This window comes from Geotrypetes seraphini, chromosome 4, assembly GCF_902459505.1.
Source record: "Geotrypetes seraphini chromosome 4, aGeoSer1.1, whole genome shotgun sequence".
NCBI lineage: Eukaryota > Metazoa > Chordata > Amphibia > Gymnophiona > Dermophiidae > Geotrypetes > Geotrypetes seraphini.
The window spans coordinates 110,689,539-110,707,952 of NC_047087.1; the positions used below are offsets into that span (position 1 = coordinate 110,689,539).

The 18,414-nt window shown below is 42.1% G+C and overlaps 1 protein-coding gene across 3 annotated transcripts in view; it reads right to left on the reverse strand.

Annotated features, from left to right (window-relative positions):
• Nucleotides 1-2,871: 2,871 nt before the first annotated feature.
• The window catches only part of UPK1B (uroplakin 1B), a 37,847-nt gene continuing 22,304 nt past the window's right edge, over nt 2,872-18,414 (reverse strand). For all 3 annotated transcript variants that reach the window (XM_033940285.1, XM_033940287.1, XM_033940286.1), the window contains 5 exons: nt 18,062-18,136; nt 15,241-15,363; nt 7,583-7,762; nt 5,959-6,042; nt 2,872-3,525 (listed from right to left, as the gene is read on the reverse strand). In XM_033940285.1, coding sequence (XP_033796176.1) covers nt 3,475-3,525; nt 5,959-6,042; nt 7,583-7,762; nt 15,241-15,363; nt 18,062-18,136 — 513 coding nt within the window. In that variant the 3' untranslated portion in view covers nt 2,872-3,474. The remainder of the gene's footprint in view (nt 3,526-5,958; nt 6,043-7,582; nt 7,763-15,240; nt 15,364-18,061; nt 18,137-18,414) is intronic.

Consider the following 18,414-nt stretch of genomic DNA (forward strand, 5'->3'; position numbering starts at 1 on the left):
TTGAAATTGTTTCCTGTTCTTTGGGTGGGGGGACATCTTCCTGTGCTCTCACTATTCCTCCTGTTGTGCGGTTGTCTCCTATCTCGTCTTCGTTTTCTTCTGTGTTTGCATGGATGTCTTCTCTCCTCACATGTGTTTCCTGAGTACAGTTTTCCAGCCCTGGGAACTCTACGTGGTGCTGATGGGCTTCCTCTATGAACGTTTCTAGATCCTTGACCTCGTCGTTTGGGCTGTACTCCACTAGAATCTTCCCTTGTGCTCGGATTCTGTCTTCGAGTTCCATCACTGTTCCCTCCAATAGTCTTACCTGACATTTCAAGCTATCCATCTCCATGCATCGATCGCAAATGTATGCCTGGATCCCCGAAGGGAGGTAGTCATACATATTGCAGTCGATGCAGAAGACAGGAAAGCTCATCTTCTGACTTCCTTGGGCTTCCATTTCGTGCTTCACTCGTGGGTTGTCCGAGTGATTTGTTGTGACCTACTGCTGCTCTTTTTCCTACTGATCCTACCTCCCCCTTACCTTCTGACTTCCTGACTGCAAGCTTCCTATTTGAGTGAGTCTGTTTGTGTTACAGTGCCTGTGCCTTTGTGTGCTTGTGTCCCTTGCCTGCTGCTTCCTTGTGTTGCTTGCCTTGTTGTCTCTCTCGTGTGTGCTGTCTCTGCTCTACCTCACCTTGATTGTATGTGCGGGTTGGTTTCTTTTGTGTCTGTCTCTTCCTTACCTTCTGTGGTTGTCGGTTCCTTACCGGTCTGTCCGGCGCTGCCTGTGACGCTTGGGGGGGGCGGAGCGAACTCTCGCCGCTACCCCGAGCCTACTGTCTTCCTCCTCCTGCTTGCTTCGGTGCCCGGCACCAACGCTGCCTGTCTCCTCTGCTTCCTGCTTCCCTTCTCTCCTCTCTCTTCGGCACCGCGTGTGCCGCGCTGGCTCCTCCCCTTTTCAAGGGGGAGTCCGGCGCTGCCTGTGACGCTTGGGGGGGGCGGAGCGAACTCTCGCCGCTACCCCGAGCCTACTGTCTTCCTCCTCCTGCTTGCTTCGGTGCCCGGCACCAACGCTGCCTGTCTCCTCTGCTTCCTGCTTCCCTTCTCTCCTCTCTCTTTTAGATGGTTGCAACTGAAGCATGCCATTCATGCGGGGTTCCCTGACTGGAAAAACCTTAATAATCATTATAGTATGGAATTCCTATGCTTTCAGGTGGACTTCTTGGGTCACGAGGCCACCCAGTGGTATAAATTATTAACTGGACTTATTAAAAGAAACCAAACACTGGTCTGAGAGATATTTGGAGCATTGAAATTAAGCATCAAATTACTGCATCTCAATGGCCACGAATTTGGTCTTGGAGGATAAGATGTACAGTGTCGGCATCTATGAGACAAACTTGGTTTTTTCTGTTACATAGAGCATTATGGACCCCTGTTCGGTTACAAAAATTGGATAGCTCTAAGTCTAATAAATGTTGGCACTGTCATCTCGAAGCAGGGACTATAGATCATTTATTATTCTATTGTCCATTTATTATGAATTTTTGGAAATCAATTTGGGACCAAATTAACTGTTTATTAGATAACCCAGTGGCATTATCATATGATACTGTGCTGTTTGGTATGGTAATGAGAGCAAAAAGTCAGATTTCTACAAATAACAACAAATTATTACTTATGACTGGCGTTGCCATTCAGCAAATTACGTATAATTGGAAAAATTGGAGTAGATTAAATTATAATTTCTGGTGGAATTCCTTATGTTATATTTATAAAATGGAGAGATTTATTGCAATACAGCGGGGATGTTTCAGGAAATTTCAAGATGTTTGGAAGCCATTAATAAAGTATTGTACTGATTAGATGAATTTTTTTCCCCTTAAATTTACAAGTTCTAATGTGAGGGGAGGGAGGGGGGTAATTTTATTGTTACATATTGTATAAGGTATTGATTATATGATAGGTAAGGGTGGGATGGGGGAGATAAGAGTATAATTTGTACCATTGATGATTATTAAGTGATATATATATATTGTTAATTTGTTTGGATATATCATCACACTTATTGTAAGTTTGAAAATGAATAAAGATTTACATTAAAAAAAAAACAAAAAAACACACCACTCATTTTATAAATTGAAAAGATATTTGTCTATCTGTAGGCAGTCCAATTCAAATCAACTCACAAAAAGAGCAGGGGGGGAGTTTACCGCAAAGATTTGCATGTACTGTTCAAGCTCTGGAACTTTGCTCTTTTATGTGTGCCAATTTGAATTGGACACTTATCTTTTCAATTTATAAAAATGATGAGTGGTTTTTGAACTATATATGTGAATGGTGTTTCAGACCTAGGATACGTTTCCTGCTTCAATAATTAATTTGAAACAAGATAGTACTTGGGACATCAATTTCATTCTATATCCCTGATGACACTGTCTTTTCTCCATTGTATTTGTACAATTAAACTAAATATAGATTTAAGTCCTTATATTAGCACTTTTCTGCTGCTGAATGTTTTTTTGGTTATTTGGCTTGATTTTTCCATTCAACTTGTATGTGATTTTTTTTCTGTAAATAGTCACCAACACCCTTGAGAGCAGGCCCCCATTACAGAATCTATTGAATTAGATGCAATTAGATTTGTGCACACTCCCGATTGGTACTACTTGTCCACTAAAGTAAAAATTAGAAAAAGATGCAGGCTGATGGATCACTTGCATTTGGTGCTTTACTTGTCAATAAGCTCCAGAACAGAGGAGGTACAAGAAGGAGAGGCAGGTTAGCTTTCTGCCTAAACTTCAAATAAATACAACTCTTACCAAATTTCCAGGTTACTCAGAAAACAAAGGCTGCCAAGAAGTGACCAAAGAATTACTAGAGAAATACTTGACAAAAGAAATACAAAACTTTTAATCCACAAATAAAATAAAAAAGGAGTTTTACACAAAATTTCTAGACAAGAATTAACTATAGCAATCATTAATGAGACATTATTAACATCCAATTAAAATCTTTATATTTAGAGATACATCATACAACTTCACGGGCCTTCCATTTACAAAAACCAGCATTTTCTTAAAAGGGCTAATCCTGTGAATGGCCCAGTGCCATGTAATGGTACCACTTCATTCTAATATCACAAACCTTAAATCTTAAAGATGGCCACGCCTCCAAGATGGCAATAACTGCACCTCCCCTTCACACACCTTAACAAGACCAACAAAACAAGGAGGGGGCAGAAGTGGGGAGTCATTTTAGTACAATCTACCACTATCCAAATACAAACGTTAAACAGGAAGATCACTAGGTTACATGTGAAAATGCACCATTATACAATGGCAGGCTTGTTTTTGTGGGCATTCAAGGACCAATAAGCCATAGATTTAAGGAATGGATTTGAATGCATGAAATCCTCCATATTGGTTTAAGGGATTCTGCAGGAGCACATGTCATGTACATAAGTCTTTGGTGAATTAGCAGATCCATTCAATATTCAATCCTGCTCCAGTAAAACATTGCTCCAAGGAGTACCCAGAACTGCAAGGATATAAAGAAGAAGAAGAAAAAAAAAATTAGAACAGGTTTACTTCTCAATTAAAGGATTTAAAACACCTGCTTTGGAATTAGCAATGGTTCCCATATGTCCTGGAGGGGCTCCCCAGAAACAAACATCAGAGTTGGTGGAGACAAAAGGCCCAACCAGTAGTGTTCCTTCAGGTGGCTTTATTAAATCAAAATTAAAAGCTTGACAACACGAGCTGAATTTCAGCTGTAGTCTGCTTCGGAAACTTGAGAACCAAACTTGAGAACCAAAACATATGGTGTCATGCAATGGCATAAAGGTAGGTGCCCCTTCTCCCCCAACTCTTTGTCAGCACAAACAGCATGTCAAACCTATGCCGGTCTCAGCTCTCCCTCTGATGCCACTTCCTGGATCCACGTCGAGTCAAGCTTTTGATGATTTAATAAGCCTTCTTTAGGAATACTACTGGATTAACCTTTAGTCTCCGTCAACCCTGCTACTTGTTTCTTCTCTTGTGCTCTGGTCTTGGGGCTCCCCAACTACTCAGGTAGTCAGACTATCCATAATGAATACTCATGAGTTCTGCCTGCACTGCCTCCATAAGGAAATTTTAGCTGGTTGAGGAGTGACAATGGTGCTATCTTGATGCTGTTTATGGTCAAATACTTACCACAATAGGGCTATGCAGTACAGCAGAGAGGTTTACATGCTTACAAAAGAGTGTTTGTGAAGATGTAGTAGGCAATGTTAAAGATTTCTTGATTACCAACACATTCTATGATTATATGTTAGAGCACAGGTACACGTTACTCAAAAGGCATCAGGAAGATGAACTAAGATGAGGGTGGGAAATGGAATACCTCAATGAGCATTAGCTGGATAAATATCTAGGGGGAAGTAGAGTGGCTAGCAAAACACAAAAAAGGGGGGGGGAACCCTTTTAAATAAAAAGGTTCACAGATTCGATAGGCATATCTGGGACTCTTGAGCTATCATATTAGTGGCAAGTGCAAAGAATGGGCAGGTTCTAAGTAGAATAATTTATATGGCTCCATTTTTTTACCGAGACAGCTGGCCATTCCTGGTTTCCCCCCACCAACACCCCTCCATGTGCATGTTCAAATTGGAGCTCCAGTGAAAGATTGACCACCTTTACATCCTGAGGCAGCTTACAATTAGTGAAACGCTGGACATCGTCAAAAGATGTGCGATATACTTTTTGTCTTTCATCTCAGATGAGTATTGTTCTACTGTGATCATTAGAGCTCTAGTTGCTAATAGACATTTATTTTCCTGGTAAATTGATGGTAAATTTAGATATCTTTCTGGCTTGCATTGCATAAGGATTTTTCTTAGTGAAATATTAAACAAGGTTTTTTTATGCCAGTGATTTAATCTTACCCCGTTTAGCCTCCACTTTTTTATGACTTTAGCTGTTGGTTTGGTGGAGAAGGGGAGCTGAGGCTTTTTCTTACCTCATGGAAATTTTTACAGTAAAAGCCATTGAGGTGTTCGGAGTTCTCTATTCACATTCCCAGTGAAAATATAAGTACTGTATTTTCTAAACAGCTCCGTTTGTTTTGCATGATTCATATATGTTTACTGTGCTGTGAACTTTCCTGAGAGTGTGGTTTGACATTGTTTTTTCTCAAGTAGGCTTGTGTAAGTTGGGCTTCCACAGAATAATGACATTCTGCCCAGAAATAGACACACCCATTTCTAGGAATATGCTCTTCCCTTCCACCCAGGCTGCAGCAGTAACAAAAAGGACAAAAGAGGTCCCCTCAGGATGCACCAGGAAGGGGAAGGCCCTTTATTTTTAGGAGGGTATCGGGGTCCCACCAGGCAGGAAGGGGTGGGCATCCTTTCTGCCAACTTGGAAAAAAGACACAGGTGTGTAAGGGGAGGATTGTTTCAGTGGTATTGGGGGGGGGGGTGTTCCAGTGGTGTTGGGGGGGGGGTATTTTCTGGCCCTGTGGCAAGAGGGAATGGGCAATCCTCCTGCTGATTTTTTTTTTTTTAACATGTGGGTTGGGAGCAAAATTGGTGGGTGAGAGGGAGGGACAGGCAACTTTTTTTTGTATATTGGGGCTGGAATTGAAAAATCTGCCATCATAGCCTTACTTTCCTATCAATACCCGAGTCAATCAATGTTGAGGCACCGACAGGAAACCAAGACCATGATTGCTCAGACTGTCATAAGTCTTCACAGGAAACAATGCGTTGCCCTGTTGTGCATTACATGGAGTACTCATTAAAATACTAATGAGCTCCTTATAATACATTAGCATAGGAGTCTTGGGTTTGGTGGCTGCTACGATGATTGATAATCCTTTTGTGCATCAGAGCCTCAAAGTCTCGATTCTGCTAAGGTACTGAAGTCCAAGAGAGACAGAAGAGAATCTCTACAAGAAAAAAAAAAAACCAGACACACAGAAAGCACTCACCATCCAGCACAGGATGGCAAAGCCAAACCAGGCAACACCCCAGCCATGACGCATCAATGGGCCAGCAATTTCATCATAGCAACCCTATAGGTCAATAACAAAAGCACAAAGATAGCCATAGTCGTATTGCATCCAGACGTTCAAAATCAGTTTTCTTAAGTTAAATGTACCACAAGTACAACCTGGAAAAAAGAACTTTGATGGCAGTGTAGGATTTTGGAGTGTCAAAACGTAACTATATGTGGGGTGAGGAACAGGCTAAAATCAAATATGAAATGGCTTAACAGTAAATTTAAATAGACCATAAGGATTATTTGTTAGCCACATGTACTGTAGTGCCTCAGCGTCACTTTTGCATACTTGATTACAAGTATTGCTACCTATGGACCAACAAAATCATGTTCTTTTGGCCAGGATAAAAATGTACAGAATTATACAGTTTCAAGTTTATTATAAATTTGATATACCACCTTATCAATTTCAAGGTGGTTATACATTTTAAAATAGGGTAAAAACAGATAATACAAATTAGCATAACTTTAATTAAAAAAAAAAAATAAAAATACGACAGTGAAGAGTGTGGTGCAGTGGTTAAAGCTACAGCATCAGCACCCTGAGGTTGTCGGTTCAAACTCACGCTACTCCTTGTGACCCTGGCAAGTCACTTAATCCCCCCATTGCCTCAGGTACATTAGATAGATTGTGAGCCTACCGGGACAGACAGGGGAAAATGCTCAAGTACCTGAATAAATTCATGTAAACCATTCTGAGCTCCCCTGGGAAGACAGTATAGAAAATTGAATAAATAAAACAATAATATACTCGACTAGACAAACGGGTACGAGTCGGGAAAAAAGGGGAGAACTACAATGGTTAAAGAAAAATAAGATATAAAAGAATAAACATAAGGAAGGGGTTAAAAACAAGTAAGTCCAATATAAGCGGACTAAACAGACGATTAAAAAAAAAAAAAATTAAAGTCCTTTTTAAGGATATTTCTATACAGAACAAGAACTGTACCCTAAACATAGTTCTTGGTGCCAAATGAATAGATTTGAGAATCACACTCCATTTAACCTTATATTACTTGGTACAGACTGAGCAAACCACTAGGAGCAGCCAGTGAACTGGCACCAAACTTGGACACCAGATACCCAAATATCCAGTAAATTCATTGATCACAGGGAAACTCACTGTCAGATTTACAGAGTCACACGTTTTACTTTGCTGCATGTTTTTGTCATGAAAATTCTAGTATAAGGAAGAAGAAATGATCAATAACCTTGCTGGATACTTGCAATATGAATTGCCCACTACATAAGAGGATGCTTAGCTAGATAGAATGTGGAGGAGTGGCCTAGTGATTAGACCAGCTACCTTAGCACTCAAGTTTGCGAGTTTGATTCCCACAACAGTTCCTTATGACTCTGGGAAGTCACTTAACACTTCATTGGTTTTACACAAAGTGGTTTACATGGGCACACAGAAAAAGTGGTGTATCAAGTCCCATCCCCTGACTCAATATGGTTTCTTACATTCTTATAACTTGAGCCAGTTGGCTGCCTCCCAGTCCATGTTTTTATTGCACTGATCAGTTACATTCTGAGGGAGGTAAATACTCTACCATGTTCCAGAAATAGCCAGAGACTCCAAGTTTACAGGCATTCAGGTTCACTGGCTGTCCCAAATCATTCATCCTGCAGCACTGTCTGGGCCAGGGGAAGTCTGCATCATTATTAACACTCCTAAAGGAGGACATATAGATCTGCCAGTCCAATGGGCCATTCACACCACAGCAGTGATTCTGCAAAAACAAAAGCCAGAATGAGCTGTAAATAAACCTGTTGTATGAATTTTGAAAAAGCTACAAGCATGCATGTGCATTACTTTGGTTATACAACCACCAAAATATATATATTTTTTAAAAAGGACATAGATGATGGGATCAGATCCTGCCACAAAAAAAGTAACAATTGGTAAACTGACAAGTTGCTTGACTTGCAGATGTCCTATTTGGTTACTTGAATCAAGAATTATTATTTTGTCTTGATCTACACACACTAGTGTATTTCTGGCATTTATATATAAAAAATTACTACTACTACTACTAATAATAATAATCAGATGTTCCATAAGCTCAGGAAGGATTCAATACATACCCTGACGCAGTATATAGGCCTGATGGTACCTATAAAAATTGGGGAAATTTACCCCACCCACCACAATTGGTTTTTGTAAAGATACTAAAGCTATTCTGGCAGTTTTACCCAGCCTAATAAATTTAGTAAGAATATTATTTCATTTCTTATAAAAGGACCATTGAAAATAAACTGGCAACATACTCATTTGGTAGCAAATTACAGGTAAAATAATCATCTTGACAGTTCGAACTCCACCCTCCCCCCTCCCAAGAAAAATGTAATAGGATCAATTGCTCCCACAATTCTGTGACCTTCAGCAATAAAGATTTTTCATTTACTCTCATTGTATTTGCCAGGGTTTTTTAAATCCCAATACCTAAATATTTTATACCCTCTTCCTGCCAAAGGACGGGTAATGAATCAAATAATCCTTTTACACAATGTACATTTAGCGGAAGAACCTCCGATATACTCCAATTTATTTTATATCCTGAAAATTTTCCAAATCGGTCAATCAAATCTAGTAAATGCGGAATGGTATATTCAGGATTCTTCAAATGAAGCAAAATATAATCTGCATTTGCAGAGACCTTATATTCTCGACCTGCATAAGGAATACCTTGTATCTCCTTTGCCTGTTGAATAGCCAATAACAAGGGTTCCATAACATGTCAAAAAGCAAAGGAGATGGTGGACACCCTTGTCTAACTCCCCTCTCCAGACAAAAACGCTCTGAAAAAGTATTATTAATATATAATCTGGCAGAAAGGGAACTATACAAGGTTTGAATCATTTGAATAAATCTACCTGGTGTGTTTCCTACTTGTCAGTTGATCCCAGCTTGTGCCGAACCCTGGGTCCCAAGTCATGCTTAATTTACTGGTGAAGTTGTGATATTGGTGAGCGTTCTAATACAGCTCCTGAAGATGCCAGGTGGCAAAACACAGTCTTGTGTTGAGCTGAATGCTTAATGAATTGAAGAACAGGACCATCATGAGGACAGAGAGGCCTGCCGAAACTGTGATTCTCATGTGCTAGACTGTTGTGCAACTCTCAGTTTGAAGCCTCTCTGACTAGATGATCATGAACTAAATAAGATCCAGTTTTGGATAAAAGTAATCACAATGGCTGTAGTATGTGTGTGAAAGTTAGGAAGTGAGTGTGAGTTGATGGGGATTAGGTTCACTGACTAAATTATTCCGATATTTATGAATAAGTTAAGTATTGATAAGTTGTACTGTAATGAAATGAATTGTGGGAGATAATATTAAAATTGAATTGATTAAGATAATACTTGTTTGTATTAAAAGATTTAATAGCTAGTTTTAAGAATTTGATGAATATGCATAAGAGAAGTCTGATACAATAGGTAGCTCTTGGGCATATTCTTTAGGGAATCTCCTGTAAATCTGACCTATTGGCAGCCCTCCAGGACTGGGTGTAGAGACCAAACACCTAAGCCAGGTGTTGTCAACTAGGTCCTTGGAACTCATCCAGCCAGATTTTACCGTTTGCCAAGTAAATATGCATAAATGAAATTTGCATATCAGTCTCATGCATATTCATTGTGGGTATCCTGCTTTAAGTCATCTTATTGTCCAAATACATCTTTCACCCGAAACATTTCAGACCCATGCAAACTGTCATCTTCTCATTACTCCTGTTTTCACTTTTTAACATTTAATCTAGTACACAGAAAAGCCCCTACTCTTTCAGGTTACTTACCAAAATGACACAAGCAGGGTAGGAGCAACTGGTAAGTGCACCTGCCTCCATTTTGATGTATATTAACAGAAGGGTACGAGTCACCAAGGATTAGGGTTGCCAGATTCCCTCTTTTTTCCCCTCCAAAGATGCCTGGCCCCGCCCTGTTTCACCCCCAGCTCTACCTTGTTCCGCCTCTGGCTCCATCCCGTTCCTCCCCCCCCAGCTTCGCCCCCATATGGACCTCCCCAAGCTCAAAGGTCACATTTGGAAGCCTTTGTGCATACATCGATGCAATGTCCCACGCATGTGTGCATGAGTGAGTCTGTCATCACAGTGATGGCCACACATGTGCAAAGGCTTCCAGATGCGGCCTCCGAACTCTGGGTTTCCAAAAACTGGACAATCCTCTAAAAAGAGAGCATGTTAGGTTTTCCCGGATATATGGTAACCCTATCAACGATCACTCCTGCCCCATCTAGATTCTGAAATAGGGTAGGTTAAGGGGCTCTCTGAGGTGATAAGAATCATCAATAGGGATGGTGCTTTTTATTTTATTTTATTTTACACTTATGTATAAACACAAGTGTAAAATACCATCAGTTCACACATTTTTCATAAAAATTAAATGCAAGAAAATAAGTTGTATATGCACATTAAAACCTAGGTTGACATATTAAGTAGTGTATGCTTATTAGATATACATTCAACAGAATAAACCATTGTTTAAAACAAGGGGCAGCAATTAGCTACTCCCCCCTCCCACCACTTCCTCTTTCACATCTTCACTAGCAGTGAGCAGACAGTCATATCTGTTGTTCACACTGGCAGAGTCTTCCTTCCGATATCACTTCCTGGGTCCACAAACAGGAAATGGACATCAAAATGAGGGATGAGGCCACCAAAAGTAATGCATAAGACAGCCTGCTTGATGCCAACAAAGATTTGAAAAGTTGCGGGGGGAGGGGGCGAGGGAAGGAGAGAGATGCTGGTGCCCCAGCCAAATTGGCACCCAGGACAATCCACCCACCCTTACTATGCCACTGTATATGTGACTTGGTTGGGTGGAAGGGAAGTTAGAGTAAGGAGAGGAACCATTTCTCTTCAGTTTTATCATTGTTTGTTGAAACTTTAAATATTTTCAAATAAATATAAAAACTGCATCACACTTCATGGAAGAGGAAGATACGGCGGTGGTGATCCACGTGGGGACAAACATTGTGAGCAACAGGAACTACAGCAGGGAAAAGCTGAAGGACCAGTTTCGGATGCTACAGGACACCGAGGGTAGCGTTCTCGGAGATCCTGCTGGTACCTAGGGCTGACGAGAAGAGGCAGATGGAGCTGCAAGCAGTCAACGCGTGGATGAGGCACTGATGTGAGGAAGAAGAAGGATTCCACTTGGTGTGCAACTGGACGACATTCTGGGGGGAAGAGTAAGCTATTCAGGAAGGATGGACTCAGTGGCGTACCAAAGGAGGGGGGTGAACAGCCGGCTAGGTCCAGAAAATTCCTGGGCTGCAACAGCGATGGCACTCAGCGGCATCAGCGCCCTCCCCCCCCCCCCCGGCAACAACACTCAAGTTCGGCCTTCTTCTCCCAGCATCAACAGAGCTTCAGATCGGCAACAGGTGCTCAGTCAAAAGCTTCCCCTGACTCAGCTTCCTGTTTCCACCCAGGCAATTCAGTCAGAGGGAAGCATTTGACTGTTGCCGATCTGAAGTTCTGTTGATGCCGGGAGAAGGAGGCCAAACTTGAGTGCTGTCACAGAGGGGGGAGGCACCGATGCCGCTGAGTGCTGTCGCCGGGGGGGGGGGGGGGCGGTGTGCCGATGCCACTGAGTGCTGTCGCGGAGGGGGGTGGGAAGCCTTGCCGATCTTGTTGCCAAAGTCGGAAAGGTGAGGAAGGGAGAAAGATGGGCCTGTGGAGGATGGATAGATTGAGAGGAAGGGGACAGATGATGGAAGTGGGGAGAAGGGAGAGCAAATGCTGAATGGAAGTGGAGAAAGAACACATACTGGATGGAAGGAGGGATAAAGAAAAAAGGACATATGCTGGATGGGGGAAGAAGAGAGTTACTGAGATAGTGGAGCGGTGAAGGAAGACCAGAGAAGGAAAGGGAAGAGAGAGGAGAGAGATGCCAGAGAATGGGGAAGGAGACAGAGATATCAGATCTGAACGGAGGAAATGAGAAGAGAGAGATGCTAAAAACCACAGGGGGGATGGAAAGAGAGAAAGGAGAAAGATGCCAGACCATGAGGGAACAGAGGAAAGATGATAGATGCCAGACCAAAGGTGGGGTGGGAGTCTAGAGGAGAGATGGCAGGGGGAGAAAGACAGTTTCTGGAAGGGGCAGACAGTGGATGGAACAGGCAGATGCTGGATTGAAGAGACAGGGCAGACGTTGGAAGGAGAGAGTGAAAAGAAGATAAAAACAGAAACCAGTGACAACAAAAGGTAGAAAAAAATCATTTTATTTCTATTTTGTCAATAGAATATATCAGATTTGAAATATGTATCCTGCTAAAGACATAACTGGGGACTGCAAAGCCCAGGCAGTGATTCTTTAGCTTCCAGCTGGCTTAGGGCTCTCTCGGACCAGGGGGCATTCCCCTAAACTATTTCTGTCATGTGTGACTGCAGTGTTCTGTTAGCATTATATATTTCTGTGTTGCATTCTATAATAATTTGGCTTGTTCAGTTTTCTTGATAGTAGAGGGGATATATGTGAAGGGGAGAGGAGACAGGGGTTTTGTTGATCTTTGCTCTGTATATTTATATTTATAAAATGACAATTGTACAGAATATTGTTTCTTTTTATACTTTAATAAAATATGTCCAATATAAAATCATAACTGAGACTTATGCGGATGGGATCAGATGGTTTGCGGGGACTGAGCTTGCGGAGACGGGGCGGAAATGTTTTTTTAAATTTCAGTCTTAGTAGTTTGCTGGTCCACAAAATAATTCTTTTATTTCTACCGGTCCACGGGTGTACAAAGGTTGAAAAGCACTGCTCTAGAGCAGAGCTGCGCTGAGGTGCAGGAAGATCCCCCGATGACTCGTCTGCCAGCTTTGCTCCAGAAGAAGTAAGTTATGTCGGAGGGGGTAAACCTGGCAGATGCAGTCATCGCAGGTCCTTGCCGCAACTCCCTGCGTCTGCAGGGTTAACCCCCTCCGACGTAACTTACTTCTTCCGGAGCAAAGCCTGGAATTATTGCGGGACCTTCTAGCACGCGGCTGCCGACTCTGCTCCAGAACTAGTAAGTCAGAGTAGGGTGGACCGGCAGCCGGCAGCTACAGTCATCGCGAGAAAGGAGCAAGACTGCTGGAATGAAAGAGTGGTGCAGGGAGAGAAAAGGGGCAGGGTGGAATAAAAGGGTGGTGCTGATGGAATTGATGTATAGGGAAAAGGGAGAGAGACATAAGGGGGAAGGATACTGGATGGAATTGGATTGGAGGGAAAGTAAGGGGGCAGATGCTGATTGAAGAGGGGTTTGTGGAGAGAGAAAGGGCAGACATTGGATGGTAGTGTGGCGGGTAGAGGGGGAGCCTATGCTGGATGGAAGTGCATATGGGAGAGATAAGGGAGCAATGCAGGAAGGAAATGGGAGGAGAGAGAGGGGAGCAGAAGATGGAAGTGGACAGAGAGTGGAGAAGGTACTAGATGGAAGGGGTAGAGAAAGAGGGTATATGATGGGGGAAAAGGATTGAGTTAGGGAAATACTGGAGGGGGAGAGGGAAAGAGGTGGCGAGCTGTAGGTAGACAGTAAAAAAGGAAATTGATGAGAGGGTAGTAAGAACGTAATCTAGATGGATGCAGAAAATAAATTGAAAAGGAAAATGAGGGAAGAACTGCTTAACTAATAGCCAATCTTTCTATCAAATCAGGAAGGATTCTGGAAAACTGGAAAGTGGCGAATGTTACGCCAATCTTCAAGAAAGGTTCGAGGGGAGATCCAGGAAACTACAGACCGGTGAGTGTGACCTCGGTACCGGGAAAGATGGTAGAGGCGCTGATAAAGGACCGCATCATTGATCACCTTAACAGACACAATCTGACGAGGAACAGTCAGCATGGCTTCAGCAAAGGAATCTTGCTTTATGAACTTGCTGCAGTTCTTCGAGGGAGTATACAGGCAGATAGACAAGGGTGACCCGGTCGACATTGTATATCTGGATTATACAAAGGCGTTAGATGAGGTTCCGCATGAACGACTACTTCGAAAAATTGCAAGCCATGGAATCAAGGGTGAAATACTCACGTGGATTAAAAACTGGCTGGCGGATAGGAAACAGAGAGTGAGGGTAAATGGACAATACTCGGACTAGAAAAGCATCACGAGTGGAGTACAGCAGGGTTCAGTGCTTGGACCCATGCTGTTCAACATATTTATAAACAACCTGGAAATTGGTATGACGAGCGAGGTGATTAAATTTGCAGATGATATGAAGTTATTCAGAGTAGTGAAGATGCAGGAGGATTGCGAAGACCTGCAATGTGACAAACCCGCTCGAGAAATGGTCCATGACATGGCAAATGAGGTTAAACATGGATAAGTGTAAGATGATGCATGTCGGTAACAAAATTTTTATACACGAATACAGGATGTCTGGTGCAGTACTTGGAAAGACCCCCAGGAAAGAGATTTGGAAATACGGGTCGACAAGTCAATGAAGCCTTCTGCGCAATGTGCGGCAGCAGTGAAAAGGGCGAACAGAATGCAAGGCATGATTAAGAAGGGGGGATCACGAACAGATCGGAGAAAGTTATCATGCCGCTGTACTGGGCCATGGTATGCCCTCACCTGGAATATGAAGGAGGACACGGTACTACTCGAAAGGATCCAGAGAAGAGCGACTAAAATGGTTAAGGGACTGGAGGAGTTGCCGTGCAGTGAGAGATTAGAGAAACTGGGCTTCTTCTCCCTTGAAAAGAGGAGACTGAGAGGGGACATGATCGAAGCATTCAAGATAATGAAGGGAATAGACAAAGACAGGTTGTTCACCCTCTCCAAGGTAGAGCGAACGAGAGGGCACTCTCTAAAGTTAAAGGGGATAGATTCCGTACAAACGTAAGGAAGTTCTTCTTCACCCAGAGAGTGGTAGACAACTGAAATGCTCTTTAAGAGGCTGTTATAGGGGAAAACACCCTCCAGGGATTCAAGACAAAGTTAGATAAGTTCCTGCTGAACCAGAACGTACACAGGTAAGGCTAGTCTCAGTTAGGGCACTGGTCTTTGACCTAAGGGCTGCTGCACGAGCAGACTGCTGGGCACGATGGACCACTGGTCTGACCCAGCAGCGGCAATTCTTATGTTCAATATATTATAGAATCTAATATTTTTGGACACTTGATTTTAATGGACTAATTGGGGGGCAGGTGTCAGTTAAATTGAAGGGTTGACTGAATTAGCCAATATCATTTATTACTCACCATCAGCATAAGGCGGTCCCATGTTTTGGTGACACCATTTATTTTCCAGGCGTGGTCATTATTCACAGGGTTGGGATTTTGGTAGAACTCCAACATCTGTTTCAGGAACAGGTTAGGAATAAACTATATAAAGAAAAAGTGTGAGTTGAGATCAGCTTCATACTGTATTTGCAATATTTACGAAGATATACTAGAACTCTTAGATTTAAAAATTTTAGCCCTTGCCTCAGGAGTTAAATGGATAGCTTAAAAGAATGTTACATTTGGCATAGAAACATAGGTGTCCTAGGGAAAGAGTGGCCTTAGTATGCCCTTATGTGGGTCTTTCCCAGGCACTAAGGTCATTTTTACAGCAGTGGTAAATGGGTCATTCTTTTTTTTATGTTTAAATCATTTTTATTAAAGATAAGCAAAACACAGCAATATACAGCTCAGCAATAATCAGATTTTCAGCATAACACAACTCCAATCCCCCCACCGCCCAACCCCCCACCCCGGGTAGCAGCAGCGGCAACCAACTCAGATTACAAAGCAATGGGAGTGAGAAAAAGAAAATTACCAAAAAGATACTAAGCATCCCAAATTTTTTTGTTGAACATAAGGAGTAAAAGTTAAACTAAAGGGCAGCCAACATAGGCGGAACAGCCGCCCCGCTTTAGAGGACATATCAGCAATGTCTCTCCATTCTAGTAACATATGTTGTAACATTAACGCTCTCCATTGAGAAAGGGAAGGAGGCTGAGGTGAGAGCCACTGTAACAGAACACACTTCCGTCCCAGCAACACTGTCTTCCGAATGAAAGCTGAACATCCAGGTCGAGGAGGATGAAACCTAATCTGTAAAGTGAAGAGAAAACTCGGATGTAGGTGCCAGGAGCAATGCCAGAGTTGAGCCACAAAAGACACCACCTGGAGCCAGTAAGAGGACACCAATGGGCAAGTCCAAAACATGTGTCCAATAGTTGCCAAAGGTTGAGAGCATTTGCCACAGCTATGTCCCAAACCAATCCCCATCAGGTATGCTCTCTTCGGAGCGTAGAAGGCACGTAGAAGGAATTTATAGTTTCTCTCCTTCTCAACTGACGATAAAACAGCAGAGTTGCCCAGGCAAATACCCCTACGAATCATCTTGTCCGATATGGGTATCTGGAGATCAGCAGTCCATTTCTGAGCCAGAGTCGCACAATCCAAGGTACCGGATAGCTCCTGTAAGAACTTGTGGTAAATTTTTAAAGGTATAGGTTCCTGAGCCGTGAGGCAAATAGCCTCCTGCAACTTATCTTGAATGTCCTCCATCAGTACCGCCGGGGTCAAAGCTTGTAAATAATGTTGAAGTTGTCGATAGGCAAACCAATCTGTAGGAAGAAGATGAAACGTCGCCTGCAGATCTGCGAAGGAGATGGGAAGACCTGCGCGTGTTACTGCCTGAGACACATACTGTAGGCCTGCACCGGACCAACGGTGAAACAAAGCAGAAAAGTGAGCATGTGATTCCTAAAGATGACACATGGCAATATAGGATGTGCGCACACTAAGAACTTACCGCAAAGACAACCGAGTGCATGCCACTTGGTAAGCCCCTTAAGCTGCAATAAGCATGAACTAGTGCTTACTGCGGCTTGGTAGAGGATCCCTTAGTATTATGTGAACTCACTTCAAAACATTTCCTGAAGCTTATTGAACATGCAGGATTTCAACATTCAAGCACATACTTGGGAGGGGGAGAAAGACACAAAATAGAGAAATTCCTTGAGAGGAAATAAACCGATTTTTTAGATCTGTATTTCATCAAGTTTGTTTGTTTATTCCTCTCCCGCCCTTATCCATGGCGAGTTACATATTAACATACAAAATAAGACATTAACATTTGTCATATAAATCAATACAAAAAACACACTATAACAAATTACATACAGAATCAAATTGCAAATGACATAACACATCGCATCAACGATGAATATCATTTAAGACAAAAACTGGCAAAACCCTAACATACATCAAAATATAAAATTACATAAGGCAAACAAGCTGCCCCAATGACAGACATCCTTTTGCCAGATAAAACAGACCAGACCATTTAACACCTCCATGACTAGCACTCAGCACTCAACAAGTCATCACTTCTTCTCCCTCAGCCTAACTCAGACCCTATATGTCATCTTACAGAACAGGTGTCTTCAGCATTTTCCTAAAGTTCTGTAAATTTTGCTATTGGCAAATATATCCTGGAAGGTTGTTCCACTCCCTGGGACCGATACAGTGAAAGACACTGTTTCTGGAAGAAGAAAGCCTTAGGTCCTGCACAGATGGAACAGACAGATCACCATGCTCAATTGAGCAAAGCAGTCAAGCCGGCTCACGCGGCAAGATGCTCTGGACCAGATGTTTAGGAGTTAGGACTTGAGTGCGTGTTGATGGCACTTAAGAAAAAATCATTCACAATATTGCTGGAGTCAAAAAGGAAAAAATGGGAGGAGTGGCTTAGTAATTAGAGCAGCTACCTCAGCACCTTGAGGTCGTGAGCTCAATTCCCACTACAGCTCTGTGGCTACCTGTCTGAAATATGTAAACCACCGATTGTATCCACACAGGAAAAACAGTATATCAAGTCCCATCCCCTTTAAGAAAGCCTCTAATAAGGCAAATTAATCCAATAAGCACGTAATCACAATAAGCACTTAATCAAGGGGATCTACCATCACATTCAGACCTTCCCAAGCCAACAAAAATTATAAGTTCAAGAACTAAAACCCACTATAAAAATTTTACATGACTTAACAGGAAATCCCATACTCTTACTAAAAAGGAGACAGATACTCACAAAGTCTCGATGAGTTGCTGCAGTAATAGCAGATGACATTTCAAAACAGTATACTATGAACATCAAAATCAGATACTGTAAACAGAAAAAACACCACCATATGCATGAAAAGTAACTAAGATTGCATTTATTTTTAGAACAATCTAACCCATCACCAATTATCACACCACTCTTCAGTTGCTAGAGGAGATCAATCCCTACAGATCCTCCTGGATTTTCTGACTATTCAAACTCAAATTTATTCCGAGTATTTACAGAAAGGAAACTGGCATTCTATTTTATATTACACTAATTATTATCTAAAAAGTTTAAAGGATAGTGTACCCATTGGCCAATTTTTAAGATTGAGGTGA